Source organism: Myodes glareolus, chromosome 7 (assembly GCF_982192425.1).
Source record: "Myodes glareolus chromosome 7, mMyoGla1.1, whole genome shotgun sequence".
Taxonomy (NCBI): domain Eukaryota; kingdom Metazoa; phylum Chordata; class Mammalia; order Rodentia; family Cricetidae; genus Myodes; species Myodes glareolus.
The window spans coordinates 65178637-65197755 of NC_142032.1; the positions used below are offsets into that span (position 1 = coordinate 65178637).

A 19119-nucleotide genomic window follows, 5' to 3' on the forward strand; every position below is an offset into this window, starting at 1 on the left:
TAGGGGACAAGCGGGGAGGAGCTGAGTGGGAGCCCGAACGTCGCAGAGTAGAAGTCATTTAGACCTTAACTTCTCGCTCTGCGTCCAGAGTCCCTCCGACTTGTTCCTGCAGCAAGGCATAAGCTCGCTGCAATGCCTGGTACTCCATGGTCAGCTGCCGGAACCTCAGCTCCGTCTCTTCCTTGGCCATACCCTGGAGAAGCACATGGGCACCACACAGGCACCACATGTGCAAAGAGAGGTATGACATTAACCTGGGCGCCATGTGGCAGCACCCCCAAACAGCTGGGCTCTCCTTTTCCCAGCGAGGTACAATGAACAGTCTAAGAAGCATGCCAGAGCGACTCTGCAGCCTATGGGGAGGGGTACTACTTGGGACCCAGGACTGCTCAGAGGGGGCTTTTCCTGGGAGGTGCCCCTTGGTTCCTGGGGTGTTGGCTGAACTAGCCATGATGAAGCCAGAATAAGCCACATTGGTTGGTAGCCAGTGACCAGAGGCTCAGCTGGAACTCCTATTTGCCCTGACCCCAAGGTCTCTTTATGACAGACGAGCCCCCACCCCCCAACTCTGCTGGCAGAAATGTGTCATGAGAAGTACCCTGAGCTTGGGAAAGGTCCAGCCTACTCCCAGGTCTGTGCCAAGATTGCTGACCTCTGGCTCACCCCTGGGTATGTACTGCTAGCTTCAATGTCACCTGCTGCCACAGCTAAAGAGCAAATGCGAGCGGGTCGGCTGTCACCTTGAGCAGACTATATCTAGGCGTGACCGAATCCATCCTCCCACCCTGTCCCCCACCTAAGGCTGATGGGAGTGGATGTGTTATGATCGCTTAGATTTCTAAGCAAGTCCAAATCCTTTAGGCCACATTCCAGGGTCTATCAGGGAAGGCCATGCATCACAACCTCGCCAATGGACCCGGTTAAGACTGTGAACCACACTTCTTGTCCACAGAGGCTGGCCACGTTAGAGCAGTTCCTATAAGGATAAATCCTGATTTTCAGGCCTGGGAGCTGAGACGGTTTGCTGGACTTGAGGTGGCCATCATCTGGCCGGAGGGGCTAGCCAGACAGGACAGCCAGCTGTTTGTTTTCACACACTAAATGGCTCTGCTCAGTGCACTGAGGCTCTGGTGTGCCCTGATCAGTCCTGGCCTCTTGCTTGGAGGTTCAGACCTTCCTGGGAAGCCTTTTTAAGAGAGTGGAGAACCCTCCGCAACCCTATAAGGGGCTCAAGCTGCATGGAGGGCAGAAGCATGACCAGACACTGGGGCAAGGAGTAGCCCTCAGTAGCCACACCCAAGCCGTGCAAATGATGCTCCTCACTGTGCTAACAGGAGGACTGCCAGGCACGGGTCAGGAGATCCAAAGGGAGCAGCCTTCACGTGAGAGCTCCACCCTATCCCTTGTCCACCTGACTTAGCGCCTCATTGACCTCCAAGGACTGACTAGTCAGAGAACTCTGTAGGAGACCCAAGTTACCTCTTCCAGGTCATCTTCGGGGGTGCATGGGGTCTGGTCTGTCCTGTCGGTTTGATAAGAAATGGAAGAGCCATCGGATTCCAAGGAAGCTTCTTCGTCATAGCCAAAGAAGGTCTCCACAACAACCGGCTTCTGACCCAAATGCAATGCATTAGTGCAAATCCCACAATGCATTAGTGCAAACCCCGCAATGCATTAGTGCAAACCCAGGCCAGGCCTGGCTGGCAGCCCTAGGCCTCCTTCTGCCTCTTCTTCCTGTTGCCCTGGTATGGGAGTCACAGGTGAGTAGCTGTTCCCCCACTGGGCAATCCCAATATAATTCACCTCCTTCTATGTTTGCTGCTGTCCTTCAAGAAGGGCTGGGACTGGTCTCCTGCAGGCTAGGAGACCTGGGGCCACACGTCTCTGTTATACTTTCATAAATATTTATCCTTGACAGATTGGACTGGAAACCAAGCAAAGCCGGGTCCGCTACCAGATAGTTTGAGAAGCTCTTGCTGCCAAATCCTTAGCTTTGTTCATCTAGGTTTTAGGAGTATTTCAAGGTCCAGAAGGCTCCCATTTTCTTTTGGCCACATTCAGAGTCCCTTCCTTTCTTAACTGATTCTGAAGTAGTGGTTGGTCACTGTGGCCTTGGGACTCTCTGTTTGTCCCTCTTCCAGAACCTTCCAGGAAAGTTTGAACCTGGGACTAGGAACTCCAGGTGTCCTCAGCCTCCATTTTCTAGCCCTTTGGCTTGTGTCCCTTCCCAAGTACCCACATCTCACACCTTCCTCCTGCCTAGCAGCTTTCCTCCAGAAAGCTGACCGCTACCCCACCTTTCTAGTTGAATGACCACCAAACACTTGCTTAGCGGAGTCCTGCCCTTTCAGAAGGAGGATTTCTCTGTACCCCAACCTTTCTTGTGTACCCCAGTCTTTCCCCGGCTTCTCCACAGGAATATACAGAAAACAAGCAAGACAAATGAAGACAAACTTGAGGCAATTTCCTCAGACCTCAACCCCTCTGATCTCTGATTACTAGCCACGCCCCGCAGGTGGCCGGGGCTCGCCCTGCCATTGTCCTTTCTCTGACCTTCACTCTTACCCACTCCACCTCCCTCTTGGCTTCAACTCCCACTGTCCCACTCTGCCAGTGCTGCAAGAGCACCTGTGCTGAGAACCCACAAGCCCCCTGCAGTCCGCCACACCCTGGTGTCTGCTGCCTGGCCCCAGGTCTCCTAGCCTCCAGGCCTTTTGAGCCTAACCTCTCTTCTTCTGAATCCTGAGACCAGAGCAAGGATGCCATGGTGGAACAGGTCCCAGGTGTGTCCAATGGCCTGACTGTTGAACTCAGCTGGCTGTACACACCGCCGGGTGCACACTGACCACTGGCCTCGTGAACTTGCCAATCATCAACTCAGGGAAACAGTCTGACTGCGGGGAAACTGTGAGCCCGCCTGTCCACTCTCTAGTCAGAGCCTGAGTTTCTGTCTCACATTTTACCTGAGTGATCGGCATTTCTGATACTGGACTTAGCACCACCCTGGAGTTTGAGCTGTAAAGACAGTCGGGGCCTCTTTATAACCCACTGAGTCTATCAGTGCTGTGTGTGAATGGGGAGAGGGGTGGGGGAGGAGCTGGAGGGATGATCAGGGGGTTGATATGATCAAAATACATTGTATAAACGCATGAAATTCTCAAAGGACGAATGAAAATTCTAAAACTAGCCAGGGCCACAAACGAAACAACACAACCCCCCTGGAACACACTTCCGACTATGACCCCCTGCAACCCTCAGATAAACACGGTCCTTCTCTCCGAGGTAGGTTGGCCTGATCTCTGTTGACAAAATTTAAAAGGATAAACAGAGGACTTGCTTTGAGCCCTACATGAGTTATTTCAGACTAATGCTTTTTAAAGAAAGTTTCATGTGCAAAGGAAGAACTTCACCCCCCTTACACAGGTTTTAGACGCTTGCGTTTTATGCCCGCGCCCTCCCCTTCTTTTACCTTGGGGAGTTTCGCCATTTTCTTTCTTTGTTTCCGATACCGCAATAGCTTATCACGCTCCTGCAAAAGCCAGGTGGAGAGGTCTGTTTGAGGAGCTGAACGGCTGTCTGGCAAAGTGCCCAGGCCTAGGTTGGCACCGCATCTTGCAGAAAGTGGTGCTGGGCATGAAGACTTGTTAAGGAGATCATACACACTAGCCATCCTCTGCCAGCCTGAGACAAGCAAGCCCCCATGTAGGTGGGCCCTGGGCTTGTGGAAAACTGGACATTCGAGGAAGATGGGCGGTCAGGGCCCCTTTTGTTCATAAAGGGGTCCTTATGGAGAAGTGTTTCCTGAGACACCGTATAGACCAGTGCCTGCTTCCCTGTTGGGAAGTTACCCTGAGCCTTTGTGTTTTCACCGCCATGAGGGTGAAGAGCTAGCCAACATAGTCTTTCACGTTAGTTGGGAGAAACTGGTAGGGAGGGGTGGCAAAGGTGGCCTCTTGGTTCTGGCCTTTAGGGAGTCCATAGAAAAATCATTGGAGCTGGGGCTGTATCACCTGGGACACCCGTTCCTGTATGACTCAAGAACTGGCTCCCAGGTACTTCTGCATGCTTTGGTCACGGAGTGTTATGATAAATCCATTCAAGACTGCTACAGTCTTCTATCTAGACTACAAAGGGCCATGGGCACAGAATGGGTCCATGCAGCTACATGGGGCAAGGGGAATGTGCAGCAAGCAAGGCAGTGCCAGCCACTTACCAACACACTCTTCACATAGCCTGCTGTCTCCAGGGTCTAGGGGAAGAGAACACAATATCACACAGTGAACAGGGAAGACCTTGCTCTACAGAGGCCAGAGAGACTGGCCCCCGGGATCTCTACTCTCTAACCTCAGAGTTACGTGGCTGGTAGAGGCCTAAGGGCCACACACTCATTCCCCTGAGGGATGTTTGGGCCCTAACACTCTTTCTTCTCATTTCCTGAGGGCCATTTTCTAAAAATTTCCAGAACCTTCCAGGATACCAGGAGTCTGTGTTCACAGTGGCTATCCTGTTGCTCCTGCAGAGCAGGAGAAAGAGGCCTTTCAGAAACTGTCATGATATGTACCTGTAGGCAACCTTTCCCAATTTCTCTCATCAATCATCGTTGTTGAGATTGAATGAGAAAAGAACTCAGGTCCTCAGCAGGACCAGCAAAGTGAGGCATCAGTGAGACCACCCTCCGTCTGGGGAGTCAGGGGAGGGATCTTCCTGTGCAGTTTCATGGGGGTAGGTTTGGTCATTACAAGATAGGCCAGAGACAGAAATCTGTGCCATTGTTCTACTGCTGCCTTCCAAAGGACACAGAGTGACTAGAGGCAGCTCATTGTGGTGAAATACCCTCATGCTGGACTCAATCAGGACCCCGGCAGGAAGCAGAAGAAACTCTTAAGATAGGGTGGAGGGTTTCGTGAAGCGCTACTTACACACCCATGCTGTGTGGGGGCTCACACAGGAACAGAGAAATGGAACCACTGGCGTGGTAGCCCCCAAAAGTTGTCCCCTGCTCTATCCACTAAACCTTATCCTGGAACCCGATTTCCAGATAGGGTCTTTGAAGGCATAATTAAGCAAAGATGCTATGATGAGGCCGTACTAGATTAGGATGGGTCCTGAACCCAGTGGGAAGGGTCCTACAAGAAACAGAAGAGGAGGAAGCCACGGTGGTACTGAGTGAAAAGACAGGGCCACAGCAGGGAATGCTGGAGTCCACAGGGCTGCTCAGGGGAAGAAGTGGTCTCAGCCAGAGTGCATGCATGGGGTACAGCCACCTGCTCTTTGATTTTGGACTCATGTCCCTGGCCTCCAAAACTTAGAGTAAATAGATGGCGTGTTCTTAAGCTTCCTGGCTATCATGGTTTGTTAGCAACATGGGTGGTGCTTCTGGCCTTGGACCCTGAGGTCCCCAGTTTTAGAAGACTCAAAGGCAGAAAACTGTTTAAAGAAGGCCACCTTAAGTAGTGACATGATGGGGGGCATCTGAGGAGACCCCACCAACGCATCACTGCTCCCCCTTTCCCTCAGTTCTACCCTAGAGAGATGAGGCAACAGAGGACTGGGGGCTACAGGTTAGGGTACAGACAGAGGACATGGGAGCAGAGGACATGCTATCGAGCAGGGGTACAGCTCTAGAGGGGTTCAGTGTCAGGGGAGCATAGCTCCAGTGGGTGCACTCGATAGCAGAGGGACATGGCTCCAGAGGGCACAGGGGAGGGGGGCATGGCTCCAGAGAGCACATAGCAACAGGGGCACAGCTCCAGAGGGCACAGGGCGTAGGGTGTAGCATGCACACCTTGGAAAGTTCATCAATGAGGTTCTGCTGCTCCACAATCTGGAGCTTCAGGAAGTCGATCTCTCTCTCATCTTGACTTTGATCAAGGTCATTTAAGGAGCTGGGTCTCCGGATGATTCCGGCTTTCTGCCTCTGAAACACCAAGTATAGTGGGTAAGAATGGAGGACCTCCATACCAGCCTGAGTAACAGTCCAGGTTTCCTTGGTGTGGGCAAGGACTGTTTTGCTTGGGCTTGGAGCAGCCTGCAGCAGAGCATTGGAGAAATCAAGGCCTAGATCTTGGTCATGCATCAGGGCCCAGACAGCTTCCCAGATAGTCCAGACACACCACCTGAACTATCTGTGCTTTTCCATCAGGTAAGGATCTGAGGAGATGGGTTATTTGACTGGAAGGGTTAATGACAAACCTCCATGACATCCTATTGAGTCACGTAACCTAACCTGCCTCATGGCCCCTGGGACTTCCAGGGCACGAAGGAACAGACAGACAGCGCTAACCATTCTGCAGTCTGGCTTAGTGTCAGAGGCAAGAGTGGAGTTTACCCTGACACCTGGCTTGGAGCTCCCCAGCAGGCCTGGAAGTCCTGTCTCTCTATACACAGGACCTCTTGCTATCTTGTGCACAGGACTTTCAGGGCTCTTTGCGGCTTGCCCGAGCCTCTGGTGTTAGAGGAGGACAGAGGAGATGAGACGCTGCCTAGCTCTGCCCAGACGGCTGTTTCTACAGACCTAGCAGGCGCTTACCATTTCTATGTTCTCCTGAGTAACGAATTTCAGCTTGCTTTCTATGCGCCGCAGAGTGTGAGACAAGTCCTCGTTCTTCCGAGTCAGACGCTTGTTTTTATCCAGCAACGGCTTGTACTGGCTTTCAGCTTCTCTCAGCCGCTTTAGCTGAAACAATATTGATAGCATAATGTGACGTAGAACTGACAGGTCTTTACACAAAGACAGCGCACTGACCAGTCAGAGCTCTGTGCCTGGCGGGGGGGGGGGGGGGCGGAGGAGGGTTCGGGGCAGGGCACATGGAGATGCTGAGGGTCCCCAAGCTACAGGTGCTCAAGTCCATTGTATGAAGTGGCATGGTAGTTTCCTGGAGGCTACCACAGTCCTGGTGTGCTGGACACTGCAGGATTATTTATAATAATCCACTTACAGAGTAAATATAGTTAGTTCATAGATAGTATTGTTTGGGAAACAAAGCTGTGTGTGTGTGTGTGTGTGTGTGTGTGTGTTACTATGCAGGATGAATGAAATTTTTGGAAAACATTTTTGATCCATGGCTGCATTCATGGACACATACGAAACGTTTAGGTGTGGAGTCCGTCAGTACGTAACTGTACATGCAGGATATGTAGGTGAGGGTTTCTATGGATACAGAACCTAGAGGTACAGCATCTCTAGATTCAGAACCTGTAGGTGCAGAGCTTACAGGTATAGAGTGCAAAATGGAAAGTTGGGCTCAAGCTGCAGCTTCCTGCAGCTTCCTGCAGCTTCCTGCCGCTTCCTGCCCATTCCACACCTAGGTGAGCCAGGGTATCTCAAGGGTGGATCTCAGCTCACCTGGAGATGAAGAGAAAGGTGAAGACCAGCAGGGCAGGGTCAATACTCTGCTTACCGGTAAGAAGTCGGGGTGCCATACTGTCCACTACATGCTTTTGTAATGAAGCTTTATTGTAGCATGACCAAGAAGCCTTGAAGAAAGCCTGTCCCTGATACCATCACTCCTCATTTTCATAAGGAATCTTATGGATACTTCCACCTCACCCCAGACTACAGCCCTAGCCTATGGAATACAAAGCCCCCTATCAGTCACTCACCAGCTCATTTCTTTCTTCAGACAACAAGGCGTTGCGGTCTTCCAGTTTACGAATGATGGCGCTTAACTCAGCGATTTTAAGTTGGAAGCGCCTGGCATCCTTTTCGTCCAACTGCTGTTCCTAAAACAAAAATCAACTGCAAATAACTGGTCCTAGGTGCAAACCTTGGCAATCCCCACCCCAGCTGGAGACCAATGCGCTTCTGCATTGTGACTGCCTTTGCTTCCCAATGGCTGCCACAGGGCCCTCCTGGCAGAGGCACCTAGCCTGGAACTCATGCACGCACTGAACCCAGCAAGATGGGAAAGCAGAGATGTCTGCAATGTGCAAATGTGGCGGGTGAGGGCGTGCAAGTGTGGGAGCCCGAGTGTGGGGGAGGACCAGCCGCATGCTTCCTCTAGGCCACTGCCCAGCTCTACCTTCCAGACGGGCCTGCCCTGACAAGCAACAAGTCACTCTCAAAGGATGACATTCCTTGTAGATTTTCTAGAATTGTTTTCCCAAGAAGTGTGCCCCTTCAAATTGAGTTTCTAAAACTCGCTTTTGGAACTATGGGAACGTTAAAAAAAAAATGAATGAAAACATTCTAATGCATGTTCGGAATCTAGAGTTATTGCAGTGGTCTGTACAGAACCAGGGCCTCCAGGGAGTTGGTTCTAACTCAAGTAAGTCATTTGTAACATGATCATATACGATATTCTCCAAAGTCAATGGCCTAAGGCAGAATCAGTTTAAACTTTTGTCCCTGAATCAAAGGAAAGAACATTCAGGAAGGTGCTGGACATGGCTCAAATTCCTCATTCAACAGGTGCAGGAGAGGCTGGGGACCAAAGACTTAGAGGGATAGCATTGAGGGTCTCCCAGGGTACTGCAGACCACCACAGAGAGTCTGAATGAGGCGTGGTGACAAAATGAACACGCTCACAGTTATGCAGTTGCTGGCTGCCCTACAGGGTCACTAGCAGCCTGAGAAGGAGCAGAGAATGTCATGGTCACATGAAAAGCAGGTGGGCGGTGACTGGTGATACTAGCGCTAGCAACCATAACAAGAGGGGCCAAGCCAGAGAGACATGGGGGAGGGGGAGCTGGAGCCCGTGCATGGTGGGGGGGGGGGAGGGATGGGGGGTGAGGGGGGGGGGGGTGGGGGGGTGGAAGGGAAGGGAAGCAGTTCATGCTTAGAGTGGGTTCTCTCCACCAACCAAGGGCAGGGCATGATCGGCAAGTGACCTTTAGCAACCTGGGGCCCAGGAGGCAACAAGAGCAGTGCTTCTGCGGGGCTGATGATGGAGGGAGACAATGTATCAGCCCTCCCAGCCAGAGTCAGGAAAGTAGGGGCTGGCTGTACAGTGTCTGGGGCAGGAAGAGCTAGCTGGATACATGGAGCTGCTGCATTGGGTCATATGGCTACGTGGCACTCTGTGTCTGCGACTCGGGGATGGTTGAGACGCGACCTGGGGGTGCTTACAGGGCTTCCTGAGTGATCTGAGGCGTCTCCTGCACCGCTTGCATAAGGAAGTTCCCGTCTGGGGCTGCCTGGGTGCCGCTCAGCCTCTTTGGCTTGGGAAAGTTGCTCATCTAGAGCCTCTTTCTGGAGCTGCAGTCTCTGGGCATGCCCGGCTTGAACCCCTAACTCTCTTTCCAGCACGAAGACTGCTCTGTCTTTAAATCTTATCTCCTCCATCTACAAGGAGAACAGAACACAATCACATGCGCAGGCAGGGTACAGATCTGCAGTTACCATAGAAACAGGCAGAGTGGCATTAGGAGGAAAAAGTCCCTGGGATGGGAGCCCCACCAGCGAGCGTCTTGGGCTCTGAGATCAGAAGCAAAAGCAGACATTCTGGATAAGAGCTGGGCATCCATGCTGTATAATACACCAGCCCTGGGCCACCCAAATCCAACTGTCTCTCACCCTGGGCTGGTCCCAGTGAGGAGTCCCTTCTACAGGCCCCAGGCAACATGTGTCCTTGCACTGACAGTCAGGGTGGCCCACCAAGAAACCCCCACTCCTTGCTGTACATGCCCATGACAATGGGCATCACTGGGCAGGGTTGAAAGACCTGTGGTCCTTGCTTCCTACAGTACAGTGGGCAAAGTAGAGATTCACCCTGGCATATCCACATCTGCCGCTAAGGGCAGAAGACTCTTCTTTGGAAGGTAGGAGGTGACTCTGAGGTATAGCCAAAAGCTGAGCACTGCGCAGCCATGCATTTCCAGGTCACATATACTTCCTGTGAATCTTGTTGAAGTCTAAGGCTTTCAGTGGGGGCAGAGGGACAAGAAGGCTCCAGAAGGCCACACCCACTGTATCTAACCTGCCACAGCCCCTGGATGCTGCTGGGCTAGTGGTGGCCCTCCCACCTTCCCCAAAGGGCAGTGTGCTTTGTGATCAACCTAATTCTGGCAGCAAGAAACCCTCTGGGGCATGGATGCTGCCTGTATCCTGGGTCTCTCACTTAGGCTGCCTAAGCAGGTATGTGCTCTGCCTGAGGGTGACCCTACATGGGGAGGGGAAAGAGGGACCTGGGGGCTGTAAGTATCATAACTAGCACTAGGCATGTAACAGGACAACACTGAGGGGGAGCAACCCAATTCAAAACAGATTTCCAAAAACAGCTTTGCTTGCTGTTTAAGGTTTAAAAATACCAATAAGCCAGTCTTTACTGAAGTTAGCTGGAAACACAGACAGATATGTAATTAACCTAGACCACAAATTCCAGGCAAGCCATAGGCAGAACAAGATAAAAGAAACCCTTGCTGGCTCAATTCCTGTTCAGTGATGCACGCCATGGTGCTGAAAGGGCAACATGGGCCGATCAGGGAAGCAGAACGGCTGCGCTGGTAAGAATAAAACCTTATGTAAGCAGTTAGGTTCTGAGGCTAGGTTCTCATCCAGCCATCCATTAATAGTCTCCTCTGGGACTCTGAACAGAAAGATCCCCTGCGAAGCATGAGACGGTTGCCTGAGCATCTGGTTTGAGTGAAGGCTGCTCTGTCTTTGATGTCAATAGGCACAAGATGCCCATATGGAGAGATTGGTGACCAGGTCTCCCAAGTCTGTGGTTTTCTCATTCAGCGGTGCTTGTTTGTTTTGTTTTGTTTTTGTTTTTGTTTTGTCTTCAAGGCAGGCTTTCTCTATGCAGCAGCTCTGGCTGTCCTGGAACTTGCTTTGCAGACACACTAGCCTCAGACTCACAGAGATCAACCTGCCTCTGCCTCCCAAACACTGGGATTAAAGGTGTGAGCCACCACATCCAGCACTCACTCCATGTTTTAAGATGAACCTGTCTGAACCTTTTGTCTCCTAATCATGCTGGGATAGATCTACAAGCCTTCATGGGAGGAGAGCATGTATCTGTAGTATGCCAGGCCCTGCCCAGATTAGGGTGCTCTGCCTAGCAGGATGGCCCCTCACTCATGGCAGGCACTACTGCATGTACTGAACCACAAAGAGGAAGATGGGCCAGGACACCACCGCAAACAACACAGGGTTGCTGCCCACGGGTACACTGGTGCCCACAAATGTCACTCCCTTTCTGTGAGAGGGTGCTAAGTATGTCTTGTGTCTTTAAGGGCTGGAGGCTGGGGGTCCTAGGCCGATGCTGCCCCTCCTTCCACCCCTCCCTTCTTCCCTCTCTCCCCTTCTGCCACGTAGCTTTTGGGTCCATAGGGAAGGCTACCTTCTTTTGGATCCACACACATCCCCACATCTGGCAAGTAACCTTCCTGTGAGTCTGAACCAAGGGATTTCTTGAGCATGTCCCCACCACTAACCCTGGGAAGTCCCACGAAACCTGGAGGAACAGGTCATCTAAGCTGCTGCCTCTCCTAGATGCCTGTGGCAGCATCCTGGTACCACACGCTGGCACATGTCCTCTCCTGACCCCATCTGCTCTGCACCAGAATCAGCATGGACACAGGCAACAATGCGCTCCTGGGATGGGAATACCCTTTCCAGGCTGACATTCGGGATCATGCCGGAGCCTGCTGGCCACCACCAGGACGCCTTCTGCTCTTTGCCACTCCCTTGCCACTGCCTCGAATTCTCAGTTATAGACATTGTCTGGAAACCGCAGAGGGGTTCCCTGGGACTGTGTGTTTCCAGGAAGGGGTGGTCTGGTCAGGAAGATGCTTGTCCTGAGCTTACAGTGCCTCATAGCCTGACTCAAAGAGCATGCTCATTACGATGCTTCCCCTCATGTGACCCGAACAGCTCTGCATCAGAACTTCTTGGGGCCCTGTCAACCCTGTCAACTGGCAGATCCTCACCCTCAGACACAGAGGTAGAGCTTAGGGGTACCTCCCCTGTCCCCTGACACTGCTAACAGTAGGCATGATCCACCCTTGCCTTCTGTACTGAGAATCGTTTCTCCATTTATACCCCCAAATGGCCACCGGGGCTGCCTGCCACGCAGGGCACACCACCCATCGTGGTGGGTCCCTCACAGCTGTGGCTGCTTCCATCTGAATTAACCAGGACTGGGTTCCTAGGACAGGCACCTGACACCCAGTGCTTCTCACTGAAGATAGAGGGCGCTCACACCATCTGTCTTCTTCCAGTGACTCTCTAGCTTCGATAGATGACCCCCCCAACAGCAAAAGCAGTCATTCCGCAAGGTGTGTGGGCGGTGAGGAAGGCCACGGTGCTTTGGAGTGGGGCTCATTTTCCTGAAAGCAGCTCCTGGAACGGCTTAGTCAGGTGGTGAGAGCAGGGATGAGCCCTTGAGGGTTGAGGGTGAAAAGAGAGGTGGAGACGAAAATGCTGACCAGATGGAGAGCCTGGTGGTGGCCCAGGTGCAGCCTAGACATCAGAGGGCAGGGAGGGACTAGCTGAGCTGGAGCTGAGGATGTCAGAGTGACAGCTACTCCAGCCTCAAGTCATCCTCAGGGGCAGTCTGAGAGGTGGTGTGGAGAGGGCAATTAAGACATTCTAGGCTTGGCACATGCTCCACCCTCAATGTTCCAGAGACACAGGAGGATTTGTGGCATGGCTGAGAATTAGTTACTATGGACGAAACATTCAGGTACCCACAATCTTACGGCAGTCTGTCAACAGAATGACAATGGTGGATCCCGCTGGAATCTTCTAGAAAAAGCCCTTTGAAATGTTAGTTCCAGACATGGAAGGGAAGTTGACGCTACACTTAGCCTTGCAGGGTCAGCAACTCTGTGCACTAAACAAGCACACAGTGCGGGAATGGAATGCTGGAGACAGGAATGCTTATGGGAACCTTAGCCAGCCTTTCCCTGGGGGTCTCCCTCCCTGGAAAGAGCTCACCTTGATGAGTGGGGTGGGCATTTGGTCAGAGGCTGAAAAGGCTGCTGCAGAACCCACACAACACTCTATAAACAAGGACTTCAGAGTAACCAGGGTGAAACATCCATTCTAAAACCCAACCAGACCCAGAAGGAAACTATTCTGCAGAGCTGTAACGACACTGCCTCCACAGTGTCAGGGATGTGCCAAAATGGCAACACTGTTGGGAGACACGGAAAAGTAACAGTCATAGAGATAAATCAGATGTTAAAGCCTGGAGATGAACGAGATATTAGAGTTAGCAGAACAGAACCTGCAAAAGTAACTGTGATCAACACCTCGAAAATCATCAATAGGGTCAGTGTCTTAAAATGTTTTTCTTAGGGCTGGAAAGATTGCTCATCAGTTAAGAGCACTGACTGTTCTTCCAGAGTAAATGGGTTCAATTCCCAGCACCCACATGGCAGCTCACAAATGTCTGTGACTCCAGTTCCAGGGGATTTGGCATCCTCACGCATACATGGAGGCAATACACCAATGCATGTAAAGGAAAAAATAAAGTTTTAAAAAAACTCTTTTCTTGCCAGGTGTGAGGGCACACATTGGCAATCCTAGCACCTGGGAAGTAGAAGAACATCTAGAAGTCCAAAGTCATCCTCAGCTGCATAACAAGACGACAGGAAGCCTGAACAATGTGAAACCCTGTTTTTAAAAAAAATGAGTCTAGAGAAATGGTTTGTGGGTAAGAGATGTGTTGTATATGTACAAGAACCTGAATTTTGGTACCCAGCACTGATGTAAAAAGTTGGGTGTGGCCAGATACACCAACAATCCTTGTACTGTGTGGAGAACAGAGACAGGACTGCTGGGGCTTGCTGGCCTTCAGCCTGTCTCCAGGTTCAGTGAGAGACCTTGGCTTGAGGAGATAGTGTGGAATGTCATACAATTAGGTACCCGACAACCATCCTCCTGTTGCCTTTGTGTGCATTCATTCAAGGGCACTTGCACCCACACACATATGTGTACATGCAGCACACACAGTAAACACATGCACACACAAATATGCATTTAAGTCATGTATAAGTATTTTCTCATAGAGATAGAAAATGGCTAAAATGCAATTCAGTTGAGAATTAATCTATGAAAACATTCAATATCTAAATTAGGAATTTTATTAGCTTACTGGACTCAGTAGAATCACAAACCCAGGATAAAAAGTCACAGATATAATATCCAGAAGGTAGAGAAGGAAAAGAGATACTAAAGGAGCTGAGTGGTGGTGGTACACACCTTTAATACCAGCACGCAGGAGACAGAGACAGGAGGATCTCTGTGAGTTCCAGGCCAGCCTGGTCAACAAAGTGAGTTCCAGGACAGCCACAACTGTAACACAGAGAAACCCTGTCTTGAAAACAGGAGAGAGAGAGAGAGAGAGAGAGAGAGAGAGAGAGAGAGAGAGAGAAAGAGAGAGAGACAAAAAAGAAATGCTTATGGAGGAGGAGGACAGGAGTGTGGTAGGGTTTGAGAGATGACTTAAGATCACTGGTTGCTCTTGCAGAGGACCTGTGTTCAGTTCCCAACACCCACATGACAGCTCACACCTGTCTGTAACTCCAGTTCCATGACTTCTGACACCTCACACAGGCATACATGCAGGCAAAACACCAATGAACATAAAATAAAAGTAAATTACATAGCCAGGAGGTGAAGGCACGTGCCTCTAATCTCAGCACTAGGGAGGCAGAGGCAGGCGGATCTCTGTGAGTTTGAAGCCAGCCTGGTCTCCAGGAGCTAGTTCCAGGACAGGCTCCAAAGCTACAGAGAAACCCTGTCTTGAACTAACACCCCCCCCCCCCCCGCCAAAAGTAAATTACATTTTTTAAAAAAAGAAGGAACGGGTATAGTTAAGATTTCTAATACACATGTGAGTGGAAAGAGAGGAAAAGGGAGGAAATATTTGCCTAAGTAATAGTGAAGAATTTCTCAAACCCTCTGAAAGACATCATTTCAGATTCAAGAATCTCTACTGGTCCTGAATAGTGGAAAAGGACAGAGGAGAAGGTGAGGAAAGTATGGGAAAGAAGAAATAGGAAGAGAGGAGGAGGAGAACTCATGTCATCATAGACTCCTCAGGCATTAAAAATATAGTCAGAATATTAAGAGAAATTTTAATATCAATACAATTTAAGGATTTATATAAATTGGACACTTTCCTTAATAAATACATTTTTTTTTACTAAACTTGACACAAGATGTAAAAAAATATGAAAAGGTTCTATCTATTAAATAAATTTTATTCATTGCTGTGGGACAATGGTCTTGTGTCCTGTAAAGATTTGTCACTTTTATTGGTTTAATAAGATGCTGATTGGCCAATACCCAGACAGGAAGTATAGGTGGGGTGACCAGAACAGGAGAATTCTGGGAAGAGAAAAGGCTCAGTCACCCAGATGGAGAGAATGCAAGAAGAGAATGCCTCCCTGATAAAAGGTACCAAGCCACGTGGCTAACACAGACAAGAATTACAGATTAATGTAAGATGTAAGAGTTAGTTAATAAGAAAGCCTGAGCTATTAGGCCAACCATTTTATAATTAATGTAGACCTCTGTGTGCTTCTTTGAGACTGACCAGCTGCGGGACTGGTTGGGACAGAAACTTCTGTCAACAATTCATAATTTGAAAATATTCCACAAAGAAAATTCTTGTTCCAATGACCTCCACTAGCAAATTTGTCCAAACACTGGAAGAAGAAATATACTATGACTAATAATAATAAAAGAAATTCAAAGCAGAGATGGTGGTCCACTCCTGTAATTTCAGCACCCAGAAGGCTGTCCAATCATACAGTGGTAAGTTCAAGGCCAGCCTAGACTACAGAGCAAAATTCTGCCCACCCCCTTAAAAACTCATAAGGAGAGTAGAAAAAAGAAAATGTTTCTAAAAATCGTTTTATAAAGTCAGTCAAATTTAGAACACACAATCTGGCAAGAATCCTGTAATGAAGTGGGAGGGAATCCTCAGTGTGGTAATGAAAGACAAAACAATGCATCGTGCCCAAGTAAGAGTCATCCCAAGAATGTCATGTTGAGTTTGCATTTGCAAAGCAATGAATGCAATTTCTCTCCTCAATGAGATAAAGAAAAAGCCCATACTGTCATCTGAGTTTATGCTGAGTTAGCTCTTGATGGAATCCCATAGCCACTCATGGTAAGAGTCTTCAGCAAATTAGAGCCTCAGGGTGTTCCTATTCTCAACAAGGGTTTTCCTAACCACAGCTGACAGCATCTCCAGGGAGAAAAAACATGCCGGTGCCTTTACCCTGAGGTTAGGGAGAGGGCAGAGCCAGCAACAATCTGTAAAAACTCTGCTTGTAATCTGATCCAGTGCAGTAAGACTAGAAATCAAAGGCACACGAGTGCAAAGGAAGGATCAAATTGTCTTTATCCACGGTGATGTGAATACATGCATAAAAGGCATGGGGTCTTTGGTAGTGAGGGTTAAACCCAGGGCCTTGCACATACAGGTGAATGTTCTGTCACATAGATATAGCCTTGACCCTCTTTCACTTTTTGTTTTGAGACAGGCTTTCACTAGCTTGTCCAGGCAGGACTTGAAGTCACAGCCCTCTCTTTCAGCTTCCTGAGTAGCTGGGATTGTATGCCTGTACCATCAGACCTGGCTGTCCGTTGCAAATCCAAAGCCAATCTACAGATGGGAGTTACGAGTGAAGGCAACAAGGTTCAAAATCAGTTTAAAAACCAGCAATATTTCTATGTATCATCAGCAAAAATTAGGAAGATTTTTTAAAATGTAAAAAAGCAATGCCAAGTCAAATAGCACCAAATATCAAGTACAAAGAAACCCAGCAAAAGAAGGCAAGACCTAGAGAGAGCTACATGAAGCGTGGCTGGGAGAAATCAGAGGACAGCAGACTACACCTCTTCCTAAGGGTGGGGAGAAATGCTTTTCTGTGGAAGCCGATGCACTGATTGATCTAAATGGTATGGGGAAATTAAGATGATATCGTAGGAGTTAAAGAGCAAAGCTGGAGAATTTACACTTGGTGAGATGTCAAGACTTATTTCACGGTGACAGGATTAAGATGCTGTACTAACACCGGGTAAAAGAGCAGACAGATTTTGATAGGGTCAAAAACAACCCACAGCAATAGGGACACGTGGTACAAGCCAGAACAAGACTGCAGTTAACAGAAGGCTGCAGACTTCCCGAAATTTGTTCCACAATGATAGACGTTCACATAGCAAGTCAGGAACCACTTCACACCACATACAAAAAGCAGATATTACACGGACCACGGGTCGAGACCGTATCCTTTCTGGTGACAGCACAGGAGCGTTCACAAGACCTTAGAGTGGTAGAGGATGTTTAAGCAGCACACAAACCGCACATGGAAAGAGCTGATGGGCAGGTGCACCTCCTTGGTGTCAGGAGCCGCGCTCATCCACAGATGCTGCTGGGGTGTCTGGGGCAGCCACACCAAGAAGGCTGCTGTGCTAACCAGAATACAGAGAGAAGCTATGGAAGTCAATCAGGAAAAACGTTCTCTGGGTTAAAAGAGCCAATGTATGTGAAAAGGCACTTTATGAATGCAGCGTGTCCATGGCACAAGGGTGGGGAGGTTGTTCTCTACTGTGACAGAGCTGCAGCACTGGCTGTGGTCAAAGTTGGAATAAAGGGGGCCCTGGCCCCTGGAGAGTGGGGAGGAAGTAGGTTCACCTCGGTCAACTGAGTGCTCTGAGGTTGGCACTGGCTCTTTCTGTGGCCCAGCACTCCCCTTGGTCACACCGATAGCAGAAGCCAGTACACAAGGTCACCCAAGGACATGATTGGAATGTTTGCAACAGCTCAAACCTGAAACAGCGTGAACTTCTTCGGGGAAGAATGGCTAACACGCCGCTGGGCTGCTAGGGAATAGGGAACGTACTGCTGTGCTTTCCAGGAAGGTGGGGGGGAGCAAGAGCAACATGCAGGAAAGGCATCTCTGCAAAGTGTTTGCAGGTACGAGGTCTCTGAATTCAACAGTGGCTACACACAGATACAAGCTGCAGTCACTGGACTGTCCTCTGGGCTTGTGCCTTTCCTGCGTAGCAGTTATCGCTCAGTCTAAAGACGGACCGAACAGCAAGTGTGAGTGCCCAGCGTTCAACTCCCGCGACGTCTGTGCACTGTCTATCTATGCATTGACGCTTTTAAAACGCTCTTAATTTTGCCCAAGCACATTCCAAATAAGCGCGTTCGGTGGACATCCGTGGCTAAGACCTTGCCCCTGGGATTTTACCTCATCTTGCACAGCGGTGTCTGCTGGGGTACGTTCCCCAAAAGATAGACAAATCAGCTGTGAGATGGGAAGCTGGGCTGTGGTGGAGAGCGTTCAGGGACTTGGGAAAGCTACCATTGTATCTGGTGGCATTGTTTGCAAAAGGAACTAGTGACTCTGCCTGTTCCACCCAAGAAGAGGGCCTTCACACCTCTCTGATACCTCCCCTCAAGACACAAGTCCTTGGTGAAACAAAGTCATGGAAACTCAAGGCCAGGCCCAACCCTCCAGCCGGTGCCTGGTGCCTTGGGGATTGACTGCACTTTTATAGCCTTTTTATGGGGTTTTCTTTAGTGCTGTGTATTAGCACAGCACATTAGCTAACTGCCCTAATGCCTGCGCAGAAGGGGCTAATACTGTAAACCACTGACTTTTATGAGGGAGAGGAAATTGCTTTTTGTCTGTAATTCCTCTATTTTATGGAGTTTTGAATAACAGCCCGGGGCTGCATTTTAGAAAATGCACTCTGCATACAACTGCTGTGTGCTGGCACAGCAGAACCCTCCCAGACTCGAGGGCAACCCTGCATGGATGGGATGCTCCAGTGCTTAGCACAGCCCTGCCCTCCGCGCATCATGGGCTGGAGGCTGTGAGGTGGGAGTCGTCCTGGGGTCTGAGATCACAGTGAGCTTGTGCAGAATGTTTCAGAACCTTTGAGCATGAGATTCCCCATCCCTTTTACTTCAGTGACATGACTGAAAATTTGGCCAAGAAAGCCACCAGGGACTGGCGTACCCGGGAGCCCGCAGTAGGCTGTGCACAGATGAAACCAGAGAGTCACACAGGTCCCACCTGTTACCAGAGAGGGTCTGGCTGACGGATTCCCATGAAGGGCAGAGGGGGACAAACAGTCCTCTATCCTCACTCCCCACACTGTGACTTTCTGGTCACAAGTGAGAAGACTGCTGGACCCAGATAGGA

General features: G+C 49.9%; 1 protein-coding gene across 13 annotated transcripts in view; it reads right to left on the reverse strand.

Annotated features, from left to right (window-relative positions):
• Positions 1-19119, reverse strand: part of Jakmip3 (Janus kinase and microtubule interacting protein 3) — a 127534-nt gene that overhangs the window by 34630 nt on the left and 73785 nt on the right. For 5 of the 13 annotated variants that reach the window (XM_085693286.2, XM_085693293.2, XM_085693295.2 and 2 more), the window contains exons 4-11: positions 9068-9283; positions 7603-7722; positions 6530-6676; positions 5786-5917; positions 4214-4249; positions 3470-3529; positions 1480-1611; positions 65-193 (exon numbers count right to left, since the gene is read on the reverse strand). In XM_085693286.2, the coding sequence (XP_085549412.2) occupies positions 65-193; positions 1480-1611; positions 3470-3529; positions 4214-4249; positions 5786-5917; positions 6530-6676; positions 7603-7722; positions 9068-9283 (972 nt within the window). The remainder of the gene's footprint in view (positions 1-64; positions 194-1479; positions 1612-3469; positions 3530-4213; positions 4250-5785; positions 5918-6529; positions 6677-7602; positions 7723-9067; positions 9284-19119) is intronic. The other 8 variants (XM_085693294.2, XM_085693296.2, XM_087908315.1 and 5 more) reach the window with 5 other exon arrangements.